Source organism: Martes martes (genome assembly GCF_963455335.1).
Source record: "Martes martes genome assembly, chromosome: 5".
Lineage (NCBI taxonomy): Eukaryota > Metazoa > Chordata > Mammalia > Carnivora > Mustelidae > Martes > Martes martes.
Window position 1 is genome coordinate 69135343 of NC_137892.1, and position 18025 is coordinate 69153367.

At 44.2% G+C, this 18025-nt stretch overlaps 1 protein-coding gene across 3 annotated transcripts in view; it reads right to left on the bottom strand.

Moving 5' to 3' along the window:
* OCLN (occludin) overlaps positions 1-18025 on the bottom strand; it is an 84463-nt gene that overhangs the window by 48065 nt on the left and 18373 nt on the right. The window contains exons 1-2 of one of the 3 annotated variants that reach the window (XM_080803908.1): positions 10995-12130; positions 3543-3660 (exon numbers count right to left, since the gene is read on the bottom strand). In XM_080803908.1, coding sequence (XP_080660034.1) covers positions 3543-3592 — 50 coding nt within the window. In that variant the 5' untranslated portion in view covers positions 3593-3660; positions 10995-12130. Of the gene's footprint in view, positions 1-3542; positions 3661-9915; positions 10024-10994; positions 12131-18025 lie in introns of those variants that run through there. The other 2 variants (XM_080803910.1, XM_080803909.1) reach the window with 2 other exon arrangements.

Sequence of the window (18025 nt, forward strand, 5' to 3'; positions counted from 1 at the left end):
CTATGAGACAACGTCGAGGTGTTTTCCAAAATGATTACAGCACTTTTTTAAATGATTCTATCATTTAAAATCCCACTGACACTGTAACATTCACAGAAGCATTGTTTATGAGAACCTGAAACTGGAAACAGTCCAAACGTCTACCTAGAGAGGAACAGGTACCTGTAACATAGCCACCGAAGGAATGCTACAGAGATGATGAGCTAATTCGGCAGCCACTAGCCACATGATTTACTGAACACCTGACATATATCTCGTCCAAACTGAGATGTGCTATTAAGTATAAAATACTTAGTAATCCTAGTATAAAAAAAGAAATGCAGGGGTTCCTGGGTGGCTCAGTCAGTTAAGCATCAAAATCTTGGTTTCAACTCAGATCATGATCTCAGGGTCATGTCGGGCTCTGAACTGAGCAAGGAGCCTGCTTAAGATTCTCTACCCTTGGGGCGCCTGGGTGACTCAGCTGGTTAAGCCACTGCCTTCGGCTCCGGTCATGGTCCCAGAGTCCTGGGATCGAGTCCCTCATGGGGGGCTTCCCCTGCTCTGCAGGGAGCCTGCTTCTCCCTCTCCTTCAGCCTTTCCCCCTGCTTGTGCTCTCTCTCTCTGTCAAATAAATAGACAAAATCTTTAAAAAAAAAAAAAAAAGATTCTCTATCCTTCATCTTCTGCCCCATCCCCCACCACTCATGTTCCCTCTCTCTTTCTCTCTCAAAGAAAGAAAGAAAAAAGAAAATTTTTTTTTAAAGATTTTATTTATTTATTTGACAGACAGAGATCACAAGTGGGCAGAGAGGCGGGCAGAGAGGGAGAGGAAGGGAAGCAGGCTCCCCGCTGAGCAGAGAGCCCGATGCGGGGCTCGATCCCAGGACCCTGAGATCATGACCTGAGCAGAAGGCAGAGGCTTTAACCCACTGAGCCACCCAGGCGCCCAAGAAAAAAGAAATTTAACACCACCTAGAGAGAACCCTAATATTAACTACGTATTTTGGGTGAAATGATTTGTCAGTTAAGGTTCATCAATTTTAACACATGTACCACCCTAGTGGGGGATACTGATAATGGGATAGGCAACACATGTATAAGGGAGGGGGCATATGGGAAATCTTTGTACTTCCCTCTCAGAGTTTTGCTGTGACTATAAAACTACTCTTTTTTTTTTTTTTTTTTAAAGATTTTATTTATTTATTTGACAGAGAGAGATCACAAGTAGACAGAGAGGCAGGCAGAGAGAGAGGAGGAAGCAGGCTCCCTGCTGAGCAGAGAGCCCGATGCGGGGCTCGATCCCAGGACCCTGAGATCATGACCTGAGCCGAAGGCAGCAGCTTAACCCACTGAGCCACCCAGGCGCCCTATAAAACTACTCTTAAAAAAAAAAAAAAATGATTATTTAAAAAAAGGAATATAAACTACATCATGAGTCAGTGTTTATACTACATACTGAAATGATACTTTAAATACATTAGGTTAAGTGAAAAATTAAATATTATATAAAATCAGTATAATTATTAAAATAAATTTGTTTTTAATTGGTTAGAAGAAAACAAAATTACACATACGGTTCATGTTTTATTCTTTTTAAAATTTTTTATTTATTTATTTATTTATTTATTTATTTATTTATTTTTATTTTAAAGAGAGACAGAGAGTATGGGGGGGGGCGGGCAGGGAGCAGGTGGAGAGGGAGAAGCAGACTCCCCACTGAGCAGGGAGCCCAATGCAAGGCTCAATCCCAGGACCCCAAGATCATGACCTTAACCAACTGAGCCACCCAGGCTCCCCTCACATTTTATTTCTATGGCAGTCCTTTGAAGCAAAGAAAGTTTAATAATGAAGTCAAACTGAAATGTATTGTTTAGGATATAGAAAACAGTAAAAAAAAAAAAAAAAGAAAAGAAAAGAAAATGAAAAAGAAAGAGCAAGTGATAACCATATGTAAGAACAGCGTTTCCAGGGAAAGGTGGGGACACACAGAAGGGATTGGGGGTGTTCTATTCTTGACCTATATAATGATTTTGCTTTGACTTTATTCATCATTTCATACACACGTCCTGTGCTGTTTTCTATGTGTGCGTTATACTTCACCAATGTTTACAAAAGCAACACAAAATAAGTCTCCGGTTCATGGAGCACTACTCAATTACTGCATTTTCTAGCATAACTTAAGGACCACATCTTCACGAACAACTGTGTCCCTACAATGCTCAGGTATTAATCAAGAGGCAATGTAACAGGAGCACAGTTCCTACCACAGCTATCGAAGAGCTGAGACTACAAACTACTTAAAGGAAAAAAAATCTCTGCAACAAATTTAAAAATTTTCACTGTTAAATTTCCAAATCACTAGGGATGCCAAGAATCCTCAACTTTGCTTCTTGTTTTATATAATGGGAGGAATCACTCTTAAAACTGACAATGTGGAGGGCGTCTGGGTGGCTCAGTTAGTTAGGCAACTGCCTTCAGCTCAGGTCATGATCCCAGAGTCCAGGATCAAGTCCCGCATTGGGTTCCTAGCTCCATTGGGAGTCTGCTTCTCTCTCTGACCTTCTCCCCTCTCATGCTCTCTCTCCCCTTCAAATAAATAAATAAAATCTTTTAAAAAATTAAGTAAAAAAAACAAAAAAACAAAAAACAGTGTGGAAAACATTACACCAAGTCAAAGAATCAGCCACAGAGGACCACATACTGCATGATTACATGTACAGGAAAGGTGAAAAATGGACAAATCTAAAACACAAAGTAGATTCGTGACGGCCTAGTACTGGGAAGGTGGAAGGTGGGGGGTGGGGTGAGAAGTGAGTGTTTATTGGCAGCCGTTTCTTTGGGGAGGGGGTGATGAAAATGTTCTTAAAATTGATGTGATGATGGCCGCACAGCTTTGTGACTATACTAAAACCCCTGAACGGTCCATTCTAAATGGGCGAATTGCATAGCGTGTGACCGCTATCTCAAAAAAGTATTACTTAGGGGCACCTGGGTGGCTCAGTGGGTTAAAGCCTCTGCCTTCGGCTCAGGTCATGATCCCAGGGTCCTGGGATCAAGCCCTGATTCCAGCTCTCTGCTCAGCAGGGAGCCTGCTTCCCTCTCTCTCTCTGGCTGCCTCTCTGCCTACTTGTGATCTCCGCCAGTCAAATAAATAAATAAAAAATCTTTAAAAAAAAAAAGTATTACTTAAAAAATCGACAGTGAGTCAGGGTTAGGATCAGTCACCTCAACGAAGCATTAATACAGAAGCTTCAAACCATTTGTAAAAAAACAAAAAGGAATAAAGAGACACACAAGTATCAGCCTAGATTATACAGAAGCAAACAACAGCAACAGGTGACAGCAGTTGCCTCTGCAGAGAAACACTGGCATCCTGGAAGTTAAGCTTCAGGGGGAAACTCACTTCCTCTTTACACCCTTTGTTTCCATCTAAATTTACAAACACACGTTATTTTGTTATTCTTAACAGCAAACACTTAACAGATCAAAGTTTGACCTATACATATTTTTTACACATGACAGGCTTAACAAAAAGAAAAAAAAAGTGAAGAATTACTCACAATTCATCAGGTCGATATGGAGGTGGACTTTCAAAAGGCCGCGACGACATGGCTGACTTCACTGATCACCTGCTCTTGAGGACGTGCACTGCCCCGCAGCTCCGCAAAATAAGACAATCTGAGCAACATAAGGAGGGTAATGGCATTACTGCTGAGCTCAGAGTTTCCTTGATCACTAAGAAAACTAATGATACCAATCTCAAGTAACTCCACATACCATGATTATTCCTCTTGTCCTTCTTACGGCCATCCTTACATCCTTACCTACTTACGTACCATTAATTCCTTGAGTACAGGGAATCACTGAGCATAGAACTACTCACCCTGGTGGTCCTCACAGTACCAAGCACCATGCTCTGCACATCACTGGCATATAAATCCTGACTTTAGGGGCGCCTGGGTGGCTCAGTGGGTTAAAGCCTCTGCCTTCAGCTCAGGTCATGATCCCAGGGTCCTGGGATTGAGCCCCACATTGGGCTCTCTCCTCAGCGGGGAGCCTGCTTCCCTCTCTCTCTCTCTCTCTCTGCCTCCCTCTCTGCCTACTTGTGATCTCTGCCTGTCAAATAAATAAATAAATAAATAATCTTAAAAAGAAAAAAAGATAAACTGAATTTAAACACTATTAAATGTAGGACTCCAATTCTGAAGCTGAATGTCAAATACTGACAAACGTTATCTTAGCCCTTTTATAGCTATGGCTCACTCATTCAAGACTATGACAAAAAATTCCAGGCTCCATGGTACTTTTTTTTAAAGATTTTTTTTTTAAGATTTTATTTATTTATTTGTTAGAGAGAGAGAGAGAGATTGAGCACAAGCAGACAGAGCGGCAGGCAGAGGCAGAGTGGAGAAGCAGGCTCCCTGCAGAGCAAGGAGCCTGATGCGGGACTTGATCCCAGGACACTGGGATCATGACCCGAGCGGAAGGCAGCTGCTTAACCCACTGAGCCACCAAGGCGTCCTTTTTTTTTTTTTTTTTAAGATTTTATTTATTTGAGAGAGAAAGAACAAGAGAGAGCATGAGAAGGGGAGGGTCAGAAGAAGAAGCAGACTGCCCGCTGAGCAGGGAGCCCGATATGGGACTCCATCCCGGGATTCCAGGATCATGACCTGAGCTGAAGGCAGTGGCTTAATGGTAGTTTTTTAAATCATCTCTACACCCAACATGGGGCTTGAACTCACAACTCCAAGATCAAGAGTCACATGCTCTACTGATTGAGCCAGCCAGGGGCCCCTCCATGGTAGTTTTCAGAAATTCTAAATTAATCCAGACTCAGGCTAAAGTTTAAATTTTGTCAAAAATCCAGATACCAAAACCTCTTTCTATAGTGCTATTTCAGGGATTCAGAGTTTAGTTATCATGTCTCCTCTATTACTAAAGAATTTATATTGTGTAGCAAGTAATTTTAGGAAGTTTATCAAGAACAAGCCATGCCATATCGACTTCATTTCATTTTTTGAGGTTACCAAACTGGCAGATGAAGCCCGAGAATCTTGAGCACATCCCTGTGCATAGACGCTCCTCTGGAACTGAAAAATGGAATGTAAATAGGATAAAAGAACAGACCATTCATGATCCCAGCCTCCTGGGACTGACTCCTACACGTGGGGCTCTTTGCTCAGCAGGAAGCCTGCTTCTCCCCCTGCCTGCCATTCCCCCTGCCTGCCATTCCCCCTGCTTGCGCTCCTGTTTACTAGCTCTGTCACTCTGACAAATGAAATCCTAAAAACAAAAAAAAACAAACAAAAAAACCTGGACCATTTATGTCCACCTAGAGGGAAGTCGCTTTGGTGATCACAGATGAGGTGGGCAAGCTTATCCAGATTTGCAGCTGACAAAACACTGGAAAGGATAACCAGCCCACTGGCTTCAAGTATATCAAATTCTCCGCAGGGCCAGACTGACGGGTTAAAACAAACCTAGCAGTTTTAAAGGCTCACTGTGAGAGGACAAATTCTACTTCTCTTCCTTGAACCTCACTATCCTACTATGTCAAAGGGCAGGGGATAAGCCTGACCTCTAGGCTGGAATAATTAAGATAATATATAAAGGAAGATGAGCAAAAGCATTCATAGTAAGGTGGTTATCTTGAAAGTGAGACATTCCAGTGTTCAGGCACTTGGGTACATTGTATTCATTTTTAAATACTGGTGACACAAATAAATCATGTTACCAAGGGAGGCTCAATTTGTTAATAGGCATTTCCTCGGTGAGAATTTCAACGAAGTTAATAAGTTATCCCAAACTCTGGCAGTATTCACAGACAGTACTTCCATCTAGGAATGCTACACTTTTTTTTTTTTTTTTAAGATTTTTATTTATTTGACAGAAAGATCACAAGTAGGCAGAGAGGCAGGCAGAGAGAGAGGGGGAAGCAGGCTCCCCACTGAGCAGAGAGCCCCATTCGGGACTTGATCCCAGGACCCTGGGACCATGACCTGAGCCCAAGGCAGAGGCTTTAATCCATTGAGCCACCCAGGTGCCCCAAGGAATGCAACACTTTTTTTTTTTTTTAAGATTTTATTTATTTGACAGAGATTTTAAGTAGGCAGAGAGGCAGGCAGAGAGAGAGGAGGAAGCAGGCTCCCTGCTGAGCAGAGAGCCCAATGAGGGGCTCGATCCCAGGACCCCGGGATCATGACCTGAGCAGAAGGCAGAGGTTTAACCCACTGAGCCACCCAGGCGCCCCAGAATGCTACACTTTAAAAATAAACCTGCATAGGGGCGCCTGGGTGGCTCAGTGGGTTAAGCCTCTGCCTTCAGCTCAGGTCATGATCTCAGGATCCTGGGATCGAGCCCCATGTCAGGCTCTTTGCTCAGCCAGGAGCCTGCTTCTCCCTCTCTCTCTGCCTGCTGCTCTGCCTACTTGTGATCTCTCTGTCAAATAAATAAATAAAATATTTAAAAAAAAAAATAAATAAACCTGCATAACCATGAAATTTGTGCATCATGTGTCCCAACTAGGTGCCTCCCTGGAGGTGACTGACTGTTCAAGAACTAGAAAAACCCGGCTCCTGGGTGGCTCAGTTGGTTATTAAGTGACTGCCTTCAGCTTAGGTCATGATCCTGGAGTCCCCAGATTGAGTCCCGCACTGGACTCCCTGCTGAGCACGGAGTCTGCTTCTCCCTTTGACACTCCCCCCTCTCATGGTCTCCACCGCAAATAAATAAATAAAATCTTAAAAAGAAAAAAAAAAAGAACTAGAAAAACCATGTCTTAAGACAACTGATTGAAAAAACAGGAAATGTCTGGCCTGGTCAAATCAACATCAGAAGGACCACTACAGTTGCCCTCACGTATCTGCAGAGCTGTCTTTGTAGTCCTAGAAACCATTCTTTGAAGAAAAGATACCACAGGATCAGATTTCATGTCAATGTTAGGAAGCCTCTCCCTCACCCTGACTTCACACACCCTTCAAAAATAACAAATAACAATTTTTATCTCAAGCCATGTATGCAAAGCTTAAACTGTTTGATATCTGGGGAGGCTGAACTGAAGGAACTCCAATGTCTCCTTCAAGGCAGTCTGGGACATGCTTTCAGGATACAGCCACAGAAAAAAAAGAAAAGAAAAGAAAAAATCAACAAGAGACTGTTATCCAAACCCCAGCAGGACAATATTAACATTATCTGCTCAATAAATCTATGTTGAGTGAAGGACAAAATAAAAGGAATGAAGAGGATACAGGATCCAGCCTAAGGGGCTCAGTGGCCAAGGTCACAGTGCCCATACCAAGCGGATGATAGGGACCTAAGTCAAACAGACTAATTACAGTCAGGAGTAAAAAGGAAACAGCAGACTCTTACTAAATATGTAAGGTTGACTAAAGTTAAAATACTAAAAAGTTCTCCCTTTGAAAAAAAATTTTTTTTTCCTGAAGATTTTATTTATTTGACAGGCAGAGAATACAGTAGGCAGAGAGGCAGCCAGAAAGAAAGGGGGAAGCAGGCTCCCCGCTGAGCAGAGAGCCCGATGGGGGGCTTGATCCCAGGACCCTGAGATCAAGACCCAAGCCGAAGGCAGAGGCTTAACCCACTGAGCCACCCAGGCGCCCCTCCCCTTGAAAATGTTTACTGGCTAAAGCTGTCCTAATAGAAGTCTAAGCTAAGACAAAGAATTTTCTTTTGCCTGAAAACGCTATGTCCCTGAATAATTCTTTAAAGCAATGGTCAGTAATTTTATCATATCTAAAGAGAGCCTATTCCTTTTCAATCACATGCAGCAACAGTTAATTTGTCGTTATGAAGTTTTTTAAAAGTTGTGGCTGGTACAAAATTTTCTATTTATATTTTGGCACATAATTAGTAAGTTGTCTAAAATTTTAAAATTAGGCAGATTTTGGGGTGCCTGGGTGGCTCAGTGGGTTAAAGCCTCTGCCTTTGGCTCGGGTCCTGAGATCGAGCCCCACATTGGGCTCTCTGCTCAGCGGGGAGCCTGCTTCCCCTCTCTCTCTCTGCCTGCCTCTCTGCCTACCTGTGATCTCTGTTTGTCAAATAAATAAAATCTTTAAAAAAAAATTAGGCAGATTTTGCAATAGATGAGCTCTGTATCGGTAACTGTTTCAGATAAGCTCTCCAGATGTTTCTTAAGCACACCATGTGTTTCCAGCATCGCTGCCTAGATTAAAGGAGTCAATCCCAGGAGGGCCTTGATCTTGGCATTTCCTGTCTATAATGGGCAGGAACCAGCTGTTCAGATCTCACATCAAATATCCCCTCCTCAGAGGTGTCCTCCTGGAAGTCACCCACTTCATCCACCAAATCGTGTTTTTTCAGAACAACACCCCCCTACTAATTATTATTTTTTCTTTTTTTCTTTTTTTTAATTTCTTAAACTGCCACCATCTCCGCCCCAGCTGGAATACCAGCTTTTCTGTCTTGACCATCAATCACTCTTCTTCCTGACCCCTGATACAAAGGGTTGTGTGATCAATCAACATTAGATTTATAAAACCCAACAGCTCATATTACAATTGGGATTTCAATTCAGCTGTGAATGCCTGTAAATTCCTCACAATGCTAGCACTCAGTAAATATAATCCTTTAGTTTCGACCAAATTAGTTAAGTGCTTACAATCTGGAGAGAAGAGAGTCAAACACACAACCATGAGGACATCATTTGGTAGTCTGTTCAAAAGCGGAATTCCAGGGGCACCTGGGTGGCTCAGTGGGTTAAGCTGCTGCCTTCAGTTCAGGTCATGATCCCAGGGTACCAGGATCGAGCCCCGCATCAGGCTGTCTGCTCAGCAGTGAGCCTGCTTCCCTCTCTCTCTCTCTGCCTGCCTCTCTGCCTACTTGTGATCTGTCTGTCAAGTAAATAAATAAAATCTTCAAAAAAAAAAAAAAAAAGCGGAATTCCAGGCCCCACAACTGCCCAATGAATCTGAATCTAGCTTAATAAGATCCCCAGGTGATTCATACCACAATCAAGGTGAGGAACCGTGGGGTTAGGAGACAGGTGCAAGCCAACAGGCTAAAACAAAAGTGTTAACAAAAAATCCTCAGGGTCTTTTCACCCCAGTATTTTCATAAATAATAACCTGGATGAAAAAAAAACCCGCTAAGGACTGTAATCAAGGAAGCCTTTAAATGCAACTGCCTTCTGGCAGTCTCCTGGGCAGGTGAAAGATTTTATATCAATTAATTTGTGTGGCCAAAAGTAATCTTTGTTATTTTGAAAGGACAATAATTCCAATTATCTTTAAAAAGAAAACAGGAAGTTTACCTTCACAGCAAACAAGAGGTGGAAATAGTCTATGAGACCAGAGCCGCTAGTCAAAAATAGAGTGCTCCAGAAAAACCCCAAATCCTTCTGGTGCCGGAGTATCAAGGGCTGCTGCTTTTCTAGTATACCCTCCCCGATTAGCCAAAGCATTTTTCAAGCCACACCATTTGCAATGTTTCCCCTACCTCCGTTTTCCCTTTGAAATGAAGTTCTAATAAGATCTACCTTTTAGAGTTGTCAGTATCACCAAATGACAACAAAGAACAAAACTCTTGGCACAGTGTCGGTCTCTCAGTCAGGGGGCACTGCCCATCATTTCCTTGATATCTCGCCCTCCTCTATCACTGAACCAGGGTGGCACTAATAACTAAATAAATGCAAAAAAACTACACAGAAGTGTTGCTTTGAGGAGACAGCTATTACTGTGGCTCTACCATTTACTATTCTAAAACACCAGAAAGACAAAACAAAGATTCATTTGTACCGAGCAAAAGCAACACGGCTATACCGGGAATGGGCAGCTTGAGAAATCTACCTGCGCCTAGAAAGGACTCGCCAAGCATCACCAGAATTGCCTTCATGGGAAGGTTTCTCTTTTCCAGGGATCCCAATAATACACCTATTGTGCGTGAGGGCCACACACTAACCTGGCAGGCTGCCTCTGCCCCGCCCCGAGTCGTCTCCCAGGTGGGGGCAGTTTGCCCAGCCAGCCCCAGGGCCGGCCTGAGGATGCCGTGGCTTCTCGGGGTTATCGCTTCACCTGGGACCAGGGACTCGGAGCTGCTCCTCCAGCCCCAAGGAGCAGAGGCCATTTTGGCCCCTCAACCCCGCTCTCCCCGCACACTTCCTCCCACGCAGGCAACATGTCGGCTGGCCGCGCGCAGGCCGCCCCTGCCCCGTAGGTGTCTGACCCCCGCGGCAGGTCCGCGTCGGTGCGCCCGGCCGGTGAGCGCCCGCGCGCGCCCAGCTGCGACCGCCCGGAGGCAGGTCCGCCCACCCGGCCGCGGCCTCTGGGTCACGGGTGAGAATCCGAAGCGTGAGCAGCTTCCCTCGAAGGACAGCGTCACTCGAAAATAAATCCCCGCCCCCAGGCTTGAATCGACGCGGGCTCGCGCAGCTCCCCACTAACTGGACGCCACACAGCCGGCCGGCCCATCCCCGGCGCTAGCAATATTTCACCGACGCAGCCGGCCCCCACGTCCCCCCCGCCCCGCGACACCAGAGGGGTGGGTGGGGCGGAATCGATGAGGTCCAACCCCCAGCCCCGGGATCTCAGCCGCCCGGCCAGCGAGCGGGCCCCCCGGCTGCAGCCGTCAGGCTCAGGCCCCCGGAGAAGCCGGGCGTGCGCCCCGTTCCCGAGCACCTCCCAGCACCACAGTCCGGAAGGTTGAGCGCGGGGCTCGGGAATCGCCCGCCCGCCCCCACCAAAGCGAAAAGGTGTGCGCACCGCCGGGACGCAGGGAGAGCACTAAGCGTTTCCGCCGAAAAGAGCTGTTCGGCCGCTCCAAGTGGCCCTTCGCCGAGGCAGCCTCCAAGTTAGACCAGCGCGGCTCCCCCGCCAGACCCGCTCCCTTGCGATTCCCGCCGGTCCCAGCCCAGAGCGAAACCGCCACCGAAACCAGCGCCGGGCGTCCTCCCCCGCGCCTCCCCTACCGGACCCGAGCCACGATCCCGCGCAGGGACTCTGAGGCTACCGTGCGCCCCCGGCGCCGCGCCCAATGCTTACCTACTCACGGCAGCGCCGCCAGACCCTCCAAGGACCGCGGGAACCCAAGGACGCGCTTACTTGGCGAGCGCACCTGCCGGAGACTCGGCTAGGAATTCAGTCAGTCCTCTTCCACTCCTCCTCCTCCTCCTCCTCCTCCCCCTCGCCCCCACCCTCCACCCGGGCCGTCCTGCCCCCGGGCATGCGCACCAAAGCCAGGCCGTGCAGGAGGTCCGCGGCCCCGCGCACCGCCAGCTCACCTGTTGCACCCTGCGCGGGCCCCTGGGTGCTCTGGCTAGCTCCCGCTGGAGTCCCGCCGCCTCCTGCAGGGGAAGGAGAAAGGGGGAGGCGGACGCCGGCGAGGAAGCGTGCTGTGGCCGTCCCCTCCCTTAGTGACCCATTCACCTGGAACTCGGATGGGAGGGGGAAGGGAGCGGTGGAGAAGGAGGCGGGAGGAACCAGCCCTTCTCCGCACACCCTCGCCGCGATCCCAGTTAAAGGAACAGCGCGGCTTTGGGGACCGAGCGTAGACGAGGCGCCCGGGCTCCGGGATGGTGTGGGTGGCCCTGGCCCGGGCTCTGGTGCGCTCCGAACTCCGCGGGCTTCGGGTAGAACAGAGGAGTAGTTAGCGATCCCAGGCCAAGGGAGGTCTGGAGGGGACTGTTTGAAGAGGGTCCAAGGGTGCTCAGCCCTCCGACGCGAAATGCCCCTCCTTACTCAACACTTCTGCTCCGAAAATTTGGTAAGATTTTGTTGGAAAGAAGCAGCCAGAAGTGGGAGATCTCAAAATTAAATTAAGGAGCTGTTTCTGAATCTCTGGAGCCAGACAAGAAGACCATTCAGAGAGGTTAAATGAAGGTGAGAGATGATAGATATTCTTGTTGGTAAATTTGCCATGAAAATAAAGTTCACACTGTAGTACCCATTATTTCTAACTCAACGTCCTTTGCCGCGCCCCGAGATTTAAACTATTTAATATTCTCTTGGATGGGGGGGAGCCTAGTTCTGTGTGCTGTATTCTATTTCTTGATCTGGAGGTTGATTCCAAAGGAGTGTTCACTTAGGAAAATTAATAGTCTAACACATAGCATTGTGTATCTTTTTATATAGTATATTAATATATTTTTAAATTGTACTCTAAATTCCTCAAAATGTTAAAAATAGAACTACCTATTATCCAGCAATTACACTGCCAGGTATTTACCCACGGGATATAAAAATACAGATGCAAAGGGATACATGCCCCCCCCCCATGTTATAGAAGCATTATCAATAATAGCCAAACTATGGAAAGGTCTAAATGTCCATAGGTCCATACACTGATGAATGGATGAAATAGATGTGGTAAATATATATAGATACAGATATAGATACGTAGATATATGGATATAGATAGTATGGACTATTACTCAGCCATCAGAAAGAATGAAATCTTCCCATTTGCAATGGCATGGATAGAGCTAGAGTGTATTATGCTAAGTGAGGTAAGTCATTCAGAGAAAGACAAATACCATAGATCTCACTCATCTGTGGAATTTAAGAAAGAAAACAAATGGGACATTAAGAAAGAAAATATATGGGAAGGGGGAAAGGAAAAAAAGAGAGAGGGAAACAAGCCATAAGAGACTCTTACCGACAGAGAACAAACTGAGGGTTGATGGAGGGAGGTGAGTGGGGGATGGGCTAGATGGTGGATGGACATTCAGGAGGGCACTTGTGATGAGCACTGGGTATTGCATGTAAGTGATGAATCACTAAATCCTACTCCAAAACCAATATTGTACTGTATGTTAACTGCCTAAAATCTAAATTAAAAAAAAATAAAAAGTAATTTTACTCCAGAATGTTACTATTTTAGTTCTTGGCAATTTAACTATCTGCATTGAAGACTAGAATTTCAGTTTCTTAAATTCCTGCTCTACTTTATGCTTCAATCTGGAATGTCAGCATTGCTAATTAATTTTTGTCCAATCCCACCCATTTCCCTGCCTTTAATTGCATGGTTAGAGATGTGACTCTCCCATACATTAGATCTTTAGGTACAATTCAATGCTTAAGGAAGTAAAAGCATTATATAAATATAAGGGATTTGAAATGATGACAGCCTTAAGGGATAGTTAATCTAATTGTCTGTGTGTCTCTGTGTCTGTGTGTTTGTGTGTGGAAATCATTGCTACAATTATTTTAGCATGACCATGTAGTTTTCGAATGATGCAGTTTAAATTAGTGTTCTTAACACTGGGGAAGTCAGGTTAATCCTCTTAATGTTCGCTGTCAGATTACTGAAATCTCCAAACATTCCATTCCGTTTATAATTAAACAAGGGAACATTTCCTAATACTCTCAGACTTATAAACACACATCTATTATTTTATAGTGTACTTTGATATGTTCTGAAGAGAACTGAGAGTTTTCTTCCACTTTTTAAAAATTGAAATATTTTGGGCGCCTGGGTGGCTCAGTGGGTTAAAGCCTCTGCCTTCGGCTCGGGTCATGATCCCGGGTCCTGGGATCGAGTCCCACGTTGGGCTCTCTGCTCAGCAGTGAGCCTGCTTCCTTTCCTCTCTCTCTCTGCCTGCCTCTCTGCCTACCTGTGATCTCTGTCTGTCAAATTAAATAAAGTCTTTTTTTAAAAATGTAAAAAATAAAAAAAATTATAAAAAAATAATAAAATAAAAATTGAAATATTTTTCACAGACCATGAACTTCACCCTGAATTTTAAAGCATGCATAAAAGTCAGTGGCTTTGGAGCGCCTGGGTGGCTCAGTGGGTTAAAGCCTCTGCCTTCAGCTCAGGTCATGATCCCAGCGTCCTGGGATCAAGTCCCGTATCAGGCTCTCTGCTCAGCAGTGAGCCTGCTTCCCTTCCTCTCTCTCTGCCTGCCTCTCTGCCTACCTATGATCTCTGTCTGTCAAATTAAATAAAATCTTAAAAAAAAAAAAAAAGGTCAGTGGCTTTTCCTGTATTCTCAAGGTTGTATAATTACTACCACAGTCTAACTCCAGCAATCTCGGGTCCATCAGCAGTCACTCCTCATTGCCTCTTGCCTCCAGACCCTGGCAACCACTACCCTACTTTCTGTCTCTACTGATTTGCCCATTCTGGACATTTTATATGAATGGATAATACAATATGTGGCCTTCTGTGTCTAAGAATAGCACAATGTTTTCAAGATTCATTCATGTTGTGGTACCTGCCAGTACTCCATTCCTTCTTTTTTTAAAAGATTTTATATATTTCGGGCACCTGGGTGACTTAGTCGTTTAGGCTCTGCCTTCAGCTCAGGTCATGATCCCTGGGTCCCAGGGATTTTCGCTGTCTCTCTCTGTCAAATAAATAAAATCTTTAAAAAATTTTTTTAAAAAGATTTTATTTATTTACTTGACAGAGAGAGAGAGCAAGCGAGTACAAGCAGGGGGAACAGCAGAGGGAGAGGGAGAAGCAGGCCCTCCACTGAGCAGGAAGCCCTACCCCGGGCTCTATCCCAGGACTCTGAGATCATGACCTGAGCCAAAGGCACACACTTAACTGACTGAGCCACCCAGGTGCTCCACTCCACTCCATTCCTTTTTTTTTTTTTTTTTAAGATTTTTATTTATTTATTTGACAGACACCACAAGTAGGCAGAGAGGCAGGCAGAGAGAGAGAGGAGGAAGCAGGCTCCCCGCGGAGCAGAGAGCCCGATGCGGGACTCGATCCCAGGTCCCCTAGATCACAACCCGAGCTGAAGGCAGAGGCCCAACCTACCGAGCCACCCAGGCGCCCCACTCCATTCCTTTTTATGGCTGAATAATATTCCATCACATGGACATACCACATTTTGTTTTAACTTTCATCAGTTGATGGACATCTGGGTTATTTCTATTTTTTGGCTATTATCAATAATGCCACTATGAACATGCATGTTCAGTGTTTGTGTGGACGTATGTTTTCAATTTCCTTGGGTGAATTAAGTTTTTATTTTTATTTTATTTTTTAAGATTTTATTTATTTATTTGACAGACAGAGAAATCACAAGTAGGCAGAGAGGCAGGCAGAGAGAGAGGAGGAAACAGGCTTCCCGCCAAGCAGAGAGCCCGATATGGGGCTCGATTGCAGGACCTTGGGATCATGACCCGAGCCAAATGCAGAGGCTTTAACCCACTGAGCCACCCAGGCGCCCGTGAATTAAGTTTTTAAATTAAACTTTTTATCATTTTAAGAGACCAACTTATGCATAGAATGTTATTTTTCTTATTCCCACACTAAACCTAAACACAAAGGCATCTGTTAGGATGGAAGGTGAGTTCCCATATTTTATTTGCTTCCTTGGCAAATTCATTCATTCAACCACCATTTTCTGAGGGCCCACCACATGAACAGTAGTGAACCAAATCCAGAAATCTCTGTCTTTGGGAAGCTTACATTCTAGTTACTGCCTAATTTATGAAGATGAAATAATCAGATTTTTAAGTTGAACTATGTGAATTAGTAAGTTTTATTCACATTTTTAACTACAAAATGGCAATTTCATATGGTTCAATTTAATAGCGAGCTAAATTTCTATTGGAATATTATGTAGTATTTTTATTCCATTCAGGTTAATTTCCTAGACAATTCTGACAATATTGAAAAAAAATTTTTTTTTAATTTTATTTATTTATTTGACAGACAGATCACAAGTAGGCAGAGAGAGAGAGGAGGAAGCAGGCTCCCTGCAGAGCAGAGAACCCGATGCGGGGCTTGATGCCAGGATACTGGGATAATGACCTGAGCTGAAGGCAGAGGCTTTAACCCACTGAGCCACCCAGGCACCCCAACATTGAAAAAATTTAAAAATATTTTTCTCTTAACTATTTTCTAATGGTGTGCATTTTAGGTAGTAGTTGAAAATGTTCAGAAAGAAAAGCCAGCCTGAAAACCTAAAGACATCATTTGTCAATAGCGAGATAAAGTTTGTTGAATGCTATATGAGGCCATGCTCAATGTAATCATGTTCTATAATCACAAATTGTAGCAAAGCTTTGTTTTTAATCAAATATTCCTTCCCAGCTATTCAGTAATGTTTTCAACTATCATACACTTTTGAACATTATTTGAGGAAAATTCTCATGACTCAGAAACAAAATAAATATTATTCCCAGAAGACCTATGATTAGAAACTTGTTGATTTAACATGCAGCCAAATGAATGATAAGATTTTAAAAACCAGTTTTTCTTCCTTTTTTTTTTTTTTTAAATCTAAAGGAGAAAGTTCAGAGCTCAGAATATGGTCAGAAATTCGGGCTCTGGGCACCTGGGCGGCTCAGTTGGTTAAGTGACTACCTTCGACTCCCGTCATGATCCTGGTAGTCCTGGGATCGAGTCCCGCATCGGGCTCTCTGCTCATCGGGGTGTCTGCTTCTCCCTCTGACCCTCCCCCTTTTCATGTTGTCTTTCTCCCTCATTGTCTCTCTCAAACAAAAAATAAATAAAAATTAAATTTAAAAAAAGAAAAAAAAGAAATTTGGGTTCAGATCTCAATGTTGCCCCTTAGTAGCTGGATAAAATTAATCCTTCAGGGAAATTAAACTGCATAGGCCTCTTTTTTCTCCACTGTAAATATGGGATGACGGTAAATAGTAGTCTCTTCCTACGGTTGTTGAGCAGTGTATGGGCTGTTCACCAAGACAGACCATATGCTGGGCCACATGACAAGTGTCAATAAATTTAACAAGTCGCTATCCCATCTGCCCGAAACTGTCCCTGTGACATGGTTATTCCATAAATATTGGTCAGATAAGCAAATGAATACAACCCTGATTCCCCATTCCAGCACACCTGTGGAGCCGTGCCCATCTCTCGGATAACATCCTGTCGCTGTGAACACAGTACATTCCTTCACAGTGTTTCAAGGCTTACATCCCTCAGACTAGGTTTCAAAGGAGAGAAGCTTGGAGATTAGAGTATTTCCCTTCTGCTCTACCTGCTCAGTGAATGAATTCAGTGACTGGCATCTGTTCAAGGGCAACTCAGTCTGGAGTTGGTGAGGGCCTGGTGTAAAGTGCATCTGGGCTCCCCACCCAGTCACGAGTGGGGAGGCTCCCAGTCCCCGGAGGGCAATTTCCTTGTACAGATTCATGGAGGAATTCTTGGGAAAGTCACCGGGAAGGCAAATTCGGAGAGGACGGTGACACAAGATGAGTAAAACTTTATCGCTCCAATTGCTATGTGTTGAGCAAGATCCTTCCGAAGGGATCCAAAGTTCAGCAGAGTGAGCACCTGGATGGGAACTTCAACAACTGGAATGATAGTAACTGCAAATGCCGTCGTCATCCTGTGCCAGGCTCCGCACTGTTTTATGGACTTTTTTTTTTTTGGTCCTCACAACAATTTTATGAGGTACTATTAATTCCCCCATGTGGGGATAACTAAAGCTCAGAGAGTTTTCTTTGTTTGCTCAAAACACCTGCTAAGTTGTAGAGATGGAATTCAACTCAAGGAATCTAGTTCCAGAACCAATGTCTTAACACTGTTACTATAGCCTAGGACTGCTTTTTTTCCTCTCTAAAAAATACCCAAACTCCTTTAAACTACCTACCCAGAGAAAGATTTCAGAATGCAGATATGGAAAAAAAAAATACCTTAAAAAATGGCTATCATGGAATGTTACGGATGAGAATGAGCCAATTAGAGAGTCCCCCAACTTTCAAACATATTGGACAAATTAAATAGGGCCATCCCCCACTCAAAAGATACAGTATGATTCCATTTATATAAGGTTTAAGAACAGGCAAAACTAAGCTACATCATTTGGGGATTCTATATGTAAGTGGTAAAACTACAAAGGAAAAGCAAAGAAATGATTATCTTTCTAAAGAAAATAAGATCACAGTGGAGAGAAGAGCAAGCTTTACTTGGAGGGATGGCAATGTTCTGTTTTCTTCACTTAGGTCCGGGTTACATGGCTATTAGCTCTATAACAATTTGTTAAACTGTACATGAATGCTTTATGCACTTTCTGTGGGGATTTTGTCTTTTATAATAAACATTTTAAAGAACAGCATTAGGGACCTTCTTAAAAGTTGGTTGG